Source organism: Squalius cephalus (genome assembly GCF_949319135.1).
Source record: "Squalius cephalus genome assembly, chromosome: 3".
In the NCBI taxonomy this organism is placed as follows: Eukaryota; Metazoa; Chordata; class Actinopteri; order Cypriniformes; family Leuciscidae; genus Squalius; species Squalius cephalus.
Genome location: NC_137124.1, coordinates 46,614,616 through 46,623,326, shown reverse-complemented (window position 1 = coordinate 46,623,326; position 8,711 = coordinate 46,614,616). Strand labels below are relative to the sequence as shown.

The window sequence follows — 8,711 nt, the reverse complement described above, 5'->3', positions numbered from 1 at the left end:
TTCCCGTTCCCATTTACTTCACAATCTCATTATAGAGAGACGCGCGTCACGATCTGTGCACTGCCGCGTCTCGCGCTCGTCATGCAGCCAGATTCAGTATCAGTGCACCTTATGAACCATGGCGTTAACTTGAACTGCATTTATGTCAGTGCGTGACTACAGCTCGTTAATAAACTATATACAGCTCGTTTTTTTTATTGATCCATTTCATACAATCCGTCTTCATTTGGCAAGTGCACTTGCGTGCACTTCAGCATTACAATGTGAGTAAATGTAGCCGTGTAAAATGTAAGGGATGATGCCACCCTTATAGAACAATGTGCATTTACGTTTAAATTGTAACATATTTAATAGCATGGAATTACAGTGTAATTAGTGTTAGCCTACTATCTTAGGCTTCTTCAGTGCATTAGGTGAGGTAATCTGATAATGTTAGTGATTCTCATTTATCAAAACACTAAAACTGGTACAGTTTTGGAGAGAAATTGGGTATTTTTTAATCTCTCTATTTAACCCATCTCATGGTGTGTGATGCTGAACTATCATATGAGTTTCTAAAGGTTTTTGAATTCTTTGCACAGTTATGAATATTGATATTTTATGTACAACAATAGCATGCTCAGGCTCAGTGGCCTTTCGCCTAATTTTTTTTTTTTTTTTTTTTTTTCAAATACTGTAATATGATGTAAATGGTGATGAGTGTACTGATTTGATAGCCTGGCGAGCCAGACTTACATCAAGATGTTTAGTCTGGAAACTCTCCATAGACGCGGCTTACTCCGAGGGGCGGGATAAACGGTTGTCTCTCAAAATCCCTCTGCACGCAATAGGATAGCGCTTCAACCAATCAGAGCAACGAAGAAGGTGACGTAGTCAGAGCGACGGAAAATAATTGATGGGAAAGTGTTTTGCGTAAAGTTTGATGAAGAGATTTCTGTAAGCGACCAAATGTTATTGTAATGGAGCATAATGACTGTTGCCGTTTTTGTGAAAAAAATATGAGAATTGCGGGTGTGCTTGTACATTCAGCAAGCATTTTCGATAAACAGAAGAAACAACTAAGTATTGCCGAGAGACTACTGCATGTCGGAGTGGCGGTAGTTAAAACATCGATAAAGTCGAACAGGATTTGTAAGGTGTGTCTCAATCTTTTATCGAGACTTGAACGTGACTTGCCGGTGTACTGGAGATGGGGGGAGGATGAAAAGAACGAGGAAGCCTCCGCAGTAGAAACAATTACAGGTCGTTCAGATAAAAGAGAACGTGAGCGTACTCCGTCGAAGACCCCCAGGGCCTTGAAGAAGTTCTGCCATAAACCTGCAAGTCCTGTAAGAGCTAATATTCGACGCAGCATCACCGAGGTATGATAGTTGTATTGTTACATATGTTTTAACATCCAGTAATAGTGCAGAACAGCCTGATTTTCATTACTGATATGTTGCCCACCAGTTACCCTGGGAGCAACATCATTTATTGATATGTTTACTTGTACTAGCCCTGTTTTCAAACGCTTTAACTAAAGCTGTTTATATCTTTGTGTCTGTCAGATGTCTATATCAAGGGCTTTGTTTTTAAAAATTCTGTCATACCATGAGTAGCAGACTGAGACAACTTGTGAACTTTGTAGTAGCCTATTCGAAGTACAGACGTTGCATGGTCTTGATAGCTTATTTAGATCTTTACTGTAAAAGTAATGATATGCTGCAAAGTTACTCGACACTTCATAGACCTATTAACAAACTTGTCAACATTGCTGTGAATGTAGTCGTTGACTGCATTACTCTACATTGTAGATTTTCACAATAAATAATTTTCACATTAGAACTGCTTTGACTCGTTTCAGGTCATCATCAAATGCCCTAAACAAAAGGTGTGCGAGGCTGAGGATGCTTTGATGGTGAAACAAAAAATGGAAAGCGGCGGCCAAATTAATCATGAAGCATGAGGAGCTTCTACAGGAAGTGAAGGTCATCATCCTTACAGTCATTGCAAGTGAATGCAAAACACTTTGCGACCCCAGCCAGAATTTCATGTTGCGGAGGTCTTCAGCAGAAGATTTGAGATCTTTCTCAATTAGCAGCCTTGAGTCAGACCTCCAGCGCCTCTCACCACTCCTCTTGTCTGTCTTTTCAACCATCACAAACCGCTCGCGTCCTGTCACCTGTGCTGCTGCTGCGATTGCACTGAGAGGTAGAGAAACCCGTCTCTCAGCGTTCGCTCACTACATAAATTGCATTCTTCAATATGGGGGTGCGAAGAAGGCAGTGTTTCAAAGGCTCAGCAAATTTGGCATTTCAACGGTGCACAAAAATGCTATTGGAAAGCAGAAGGAATTGTCTAACAAATGTGGATCTGGTCTTTGGCATCTAAAGAGGCAAAATGAAGAATTCATAACTCTGTAAGCTGAATGTCAGTCTGTCAATCAAGGACAGAACAAAACCTCCATAGACCACAGAAGTGAGTCTGAGCTGTTACTCAGTGATGTCTTCCGAAGCATGGAAGATCTTCAATTATCAGGTGAAAAATAACACATACAGACACACACTCACACACACACACATAGAGATACTTTCATGTGCAAGATATGTATGTGGTTATGCTGTCTTATATCTATGTGTCTAATGTATGACAACAGATGAGGTAGCTGAAAGCAGTGCCGTAGACCATGCTACACAAGATGAAGAGGTGAGGATCACATCAAAGGTAGTTGAAGGCAGTGCCGTGGACCAGGTTTCTGGACATGACGATGTGAGGATCACATCCGATCCGTTGACGGGGACATGGCCAACTCCACCACATACATATTCCTTAATTTTTGACAATTTGGATTTCTACATGCATGCACACCACCAGTCCACCCTACGCAGCAACCGGTCAATACACTGGATACACCACATTGCAGTCCAAGACCGGATCCCAATATATCACCTGGCTAATGACAAACCACTTGGAAATCTTCTGCACTATGACCTGAATTTATCACTCCCTGGAGAGGGTGAACAAATTCAAATGCGAAGGGAATACATTGTCCTTACCAGCCGAATCCTGACAACTTATCTCTCTGTATTCAAGCCATTCTCCAACGTGGTCTTGCGTCACATACCACATCAGTATTCAACAGAAATGGCACAGCGTTCCACTGATGTAAGAACTTAAGATAATACTACATTAACACCTGTACCAACCAATTTTAGTGTAACAATTTGAATTGTGACTTTTTCCATTTACAGTTCCCATTAGGACTGCTTTTTAAAGACGAAAACAAATCCGCTGACCTGGCAGAAGTACTTCAACACTTTCAGAAGACGTAAGCATGAATTAGAGTCATACAATTACTTCAAATCTAATTACTGTGAGCAGTGGTTCCAAAAACAATTGCCTCTGTCTTCATTGTAGGTATGTACCGAAAGGACCGGATGGACTGTCAACAATTTTGGTGGGAGGTGACAGGCTCTCTGAAGCAAGTAGCAGAAATCTACAGTGGGCCTATGCAGATGGTATCAACATAGAGGAGCGATTAGATGGCATGGAGTTCATGTTTGAGGATTGGCATGCCATTAGGGTGCTATTCGGAGTAAGTAATCTATCACAATGTAACATGGTTTGCTTGAACTGTTATATTTATTAATTTATTTAATTTGTTCATAGTTGTAGTTCAACAGTATTATGCTGCAGTGTACCTTGCTGCTTTGTAGGCTGCCTTATCCTTTGTTTTGGTCTTACTGTTGTCTTTCCCTTTTTTTAAAAAAAACTTAGATCCACTTCAAAGTTTTCTTCAGCGAGAAATCTGCAAAGGAACATGGGACACTGTGCGCCAACATGACAAAGTTGAGGTACAGCTGCTGCATTGACACTGAATTCATGACTTTTCCGCTGCAATTGAAACATTGGCCACTTTGGCCAGCATAAAATATTTTGTGCTTGCTACCTAATGTTATCTAAATTGTTGACAATGTTCTCTGCAGTTTTGCTGTTACACAAACTCCAGTCATCCTGTACATATTTCCGAATACACCATGAATTTATGTTGTTTGTGGTGGGATGGGATGGGATGGTATGGGCCATCAGGAAAAGCCGTGGTTCGGTGAATTTACCAGTATGGTACGGTATTACAAGTTTTCCAATTGTACTGTCACTAACTTTCCCAGAATGTGATGTTTGTGTGTTTGAAACATGAAAGGTGGGGTGAGAGATGACTGACACATCTAGGTCTCTCTGTGTGTGTGTGTGTGTGTGTGTGTGTACGCAGGGCTGGACTGGGACAAAAAATCGGCCCGGGCATTTTTGCCCAGACCGGCCCACTATATGATCATAAACACCACCCATCTTTGCACGCCCTTAATTATATGCATACCAACTCCTATTCATTAAAACCACTAATGCCATGTAATGAGTGAGTATAGGAACAAGTGAGAGTTAACAGATTAAATAAGTCAAAATTTGCTATTTATTAATACATTTGAACTATACTCCACAGTGGTGAATCCTGAAACAAGCTATAAGCGGCTCTGGCATAGCAATACAAGTGTTTCTTACAGGATTTTTGGTAAAACTATGGTGGGGGGACCTTGGTCCTTCTAGGGGGGTTCGGGGGCATGCCCCCCCGTGAGAAAATTTTGTGCATTTTAATGTTAAATTCATCAATCTGGTGCACTTTGAGAGTTCAAAATTAAAAGCTCCAACCCATATTCAGTGTGCAAATTAAACAAAGAAAAATTCAAACCTCTTTTAGTTACAGTGTCTATTTACATTACACCTACTACATAATAATAGTTATAATATTAATCCAATGACAGTAATAGCCATATTTTGTAAAACAAATGCACTAAAAAATAAAGGAAACTTTCATAATTAGTGTTGTACCAATTTCTATACTTGAAAGAGATAAGCACATGATCTTTTATTTTGACGCAAACTGCATCAAGCTTTTATTTTGGCGGAAAACATGGTTTACAAACGCCTCTCATTAAATTTCTAGTGAATTGCGGTAATCGTCAACTATGCAGATGTGGAAATAATCTACACTCATGACATGGCCTAAGTGTTTTGAAAGTAGTTCTGCTTACCGCGGACTCTACACTCTCTCATCTCTCTCCTGATCCTCCGTCCTCACTATCATCATCTGCCGCTGGAGCTGATGAAGGTCAGAAAACATATATTTTGACACAGTTTACAGTGTCTGCTTTAAGGGCCTGGTTCTATTTTTTCACGCTATTTATCTGCACATTCCTTGTGTTTCTTCTCCTTCTACTTTGACAGATACACACTGACACTGCTGCACGCTCGCTCACTCGTTTAAAGTTGTGATTGGGCCAGCCCAGTGTCAATCAAGAAAAGAGCCAATGGGCCGCTGATCTACGTGTTTCATGGGCTGGTCTGTCAGAAAAAAAAACTAACACTGACTTTGACCAATGCATTACACCGGCACAAACCCAGCGCCGCCAATTAAGCAAAACAAAACAAAACGAATGGGCCGCCAATGTACAAATTTTATGGGCCGTAAAAAAAATAATTAAAAAAAATAAATAAAAATAATTATGAGTTTGAGATATATCGGCCCAAAAAGCACGTCGGCCCACCGGGCAAATGCCCGGTATGCCCAATGGCCAGTCCAGCCATGTGTGTACGCAAGTGTATGTGTCCATGTATACCCACACCCCCATATGTTCAAAAGGAGCGTTATAGTGATACATAAAAAATGTGTACCAACTATTGACTAACATATGTATGTGTCACAGGTGCAGCAATGCGAAACAGGGGCCCCACAGTGCCTACAACGCATACAAACATTTTTTCATCACAGACACAACTGCGTTGCTTGTGACGGCAGCAATGGAGCACTTTGGACTGCAGGATGTAGCAGGTAAACAGGGTAATATCAAATGGGACAACAATGCTTTCAAAATAAAGTGTGTGGGGATGAGGAAAGATTGATAAGACTCATTATTTGTTTTTTCTGTGTGACTTAGAAATCCCTGAATCGTTTGTTCCGGAGGAAATTGCATCTGGATCAACAGATGTAAGGCGAACGTGGTTGCATGCTAAATCTGCAGAGATTGTGGAAAAGTTCATCCTGCTTGGGGACGTGATAGAGGCCAGGACTGGTCTCTGTGAAGCTTCTGTGGCATCAACAGAGACAAAGCATTACCCTTGTCGAGCACAGGGCTGTAAACAGGTATACGCATATCTCAAAGCCAGAGAAAACCACGAGCTTAAAAAGCACAACTTGGATGTTCCTTCCGAAACGTTGTCTGAGAATACGACACTGTCCAAACGAGACCACAAACAAGAACACACTTTGGCAAGGCTAAGCTTTAGCTTTTTGATTTTGGACATGCTTGATGCGATAAAAGAGGGTGACGGTAAAAGACTATTGAGGCTGTACAAAGTTGCCATGCTGTATTACAAAGGCTATGGGCACAGCCACTATGCTTACAGTACTTTACTCATGACACTGCAGGTGAATGCGTGTCTGACCCCTCGGTTGTCGCATAGTGTGATCTGGAACCGGTTTTGGAACAGCAAGGGAGGGAATGGAAACAACTTCCCCCTAGACCTTCATTTAGAACACCTGAACAATTTTCTTAAGTCTTTCCTGAAGGGTCTGGGTCCAAACCTTTCTGAAAAATCCGCAAGCCGGGTCAGCCAGTCCATTGGTGTTTTGAAGGAAATGATGGAGAAGGTGGATGGCGATTTGGGTATCAACAGGCCAACTGGCACCCATCGTGCCGAGCAGCAGACACAGGATGTTATGACTCTTATAGAAGTTTTCAAGGCGGGTCAACTGTTTACAGAAATACCTGGCAGGGAATTTCAGGCCTACCCTAGATTTGACAAGAACCTGTTGCGCAAAATCAAATACAAAGATATGTGGCAGTGGATGAGGCTAAAAATGACGGAGTGGAGAAAACTCAAAAAGTAAATCACACACATTTGTGGTTTCCTATCTTGTCTATAGACCCATTGTGAATAATCTGTAGCTACATAATCTTTCATTGTTAGACAAGGCACATGTTCAAAATCAACAATCTAGCTAATCTTTCTTTCTTTCTTTCTTTCTAACTAATCAATCTTTCTTTCTTTCTTTCTTTCTTTCTTTCTTTCTTTCTAACTAATCCATCTTTCTTTCTTTCATTCTAACTAATCTCTTTCTTTCTTTCTAACTAATATATCTTTCTTTCTTTCATTCTAACTAATCTCTTTCTTTCTAACTAATCTATCTTTCTATCTAATCTCTTTCTTTCTAACTAATCTCTTTCTTTTCTTTCTTTCTTTCTTTCTTTCTTTCTTTCTTTCTTTCTTTCTTTCTTTCTTTCTAACTAATCCATCTTTCTTTCTTTCTAACCAACTAATCCACCGTTCATTCTTTCTTTCATTCTAGCTAACGTCTCGGGTTACTGGATGTAACCCTGGTTCCCCGAGAGAGGGGAACGAGACGCTGCGTCGAATACAACGCTACGGGGGGAATGCCTTCGGCATGCGCTATCTGAAGCCACTATACAACTATTCCAATCTGGATTGGTGCGCGTCATCGTGCGTCATGACGTTGCATGTGACGGTGACCCGGACGCTATATAAGGGTCACAGGAACAAGGAAATGACAGCTTCGACAAGGTTCAAAGCAGCTGTTCTCAGGGCGCCCCGAAAGTGGGGAGAAGGGACGCAGCGTCTCGTTCCCCTCTCTCGGGGAACCAGGGTTACATCCAGTAACCCGAGACGTTCCCCTTCGTTACGGGGAACTCCCGCTGCGTCGAATACAACGCTACGGGGAACGAGTACCAGCTAGCCCCCACCGAGAACAGGCGCCCCTGGTGTGAAACATCTGGCACACTCAGAGACGCTACGCTAGGAGTTGACAGATCCCACTAGACCAAGAATCATAATCCTTATTTGGTGTGGTCAGGGAAAGATGCCTCAGCAGCCTCAAAATTGAAATATAACCTGTATAATATGAACAGGCCCTTTTCAACTCCTAACCTGTCTAGAGGAAAACTCCCTTCTTCGGAAGCCCAAAATCAGGCTCTCTTGCACCGTCCATGCAACAGAGGATAAATACCTGAAGAATTAAAAAGCCTCCGGTCCTATATAGACCGGGGATGAGATAGAAGCTTATAATCCTCAAACACCCTGCAGCGCCGACAGGAGTCAGGGGTAACCTGTCAGCCTGCAACGACAGGATTTATCCAAAAAAGCTACAGGATTCAATGGAGGTTATGGGACGGTCCCACTTGCCCACCCTCAGAGCATACGGAGGCAGAAAGCGCCATAGAGGCTCTGAACATGGATGAGAGGTCCCGGAAGGGAGTAGAAATTCCCATACTGAAGCCAATGGGCAGTAAAGACTGGGTTCCCCTCCCTTAAACTATCCTGCATAGCCAAGAGTTCCAGAATAAATTAGAACCTAAAGGGATCTGGACCCCCTCAAGGGCCAGACCCAAAGATTCCAATCTTCAGGGCGAGGGTGAAATAAAGAGCCCGCCGCCTGAGTCAACAGATCTCCCCTAAATGGTAACTGCCATGGGGAGTCTGCCAGGAGACTGACCAGGTCAGAAAACCAAATCCGAGTCGGCCAGAACGGAGCCACAAGAATAATATCCACTCCATACCTCCTTATTCTTTCCAGAACTCCAGGGAGCAAAGACACCGGGGGAAAGGCATACAGACGTCGCCTCGGCCACGTCTGTACCATAGCATCCAAACCCAAAGGTGCA

General features: G+C 42.3%; 1 protein-coding gene across 1 annotated transcript; it reads left to right on the top strand.

Annotated features, from left to right (window-relative positions):
- Positions 1–871: 871 nt before the first annotated feature.
- Positions 872–6,922, top strand: LOC307156273 (uncharacterized protein; the record flags this gene model as incomplete). Its single annotated transcript, XM_079867567.1, has 8 exons — positions 872–1,361; positions 1,844–2,517; positions 3,073–3,144; positions 3,231–3,307; positions 3,397–3,574; positions 3,757–3,833; positions 5,739–5,863; positions 5,970–6,922. The coding sequence occupies exons 2-8, from the start codon at positions 2,482–2,484 to the stop codon at positions 6,920–6,922; spliced, it is 1,518 nt and encodes a 505-aa protein (XP_079723693.1). The 5' UTR covers positions 872–1,361; positions 1,844–2,481.
- Positions 6,923–8,711: the final 1,789 nt, after the last annotated feature.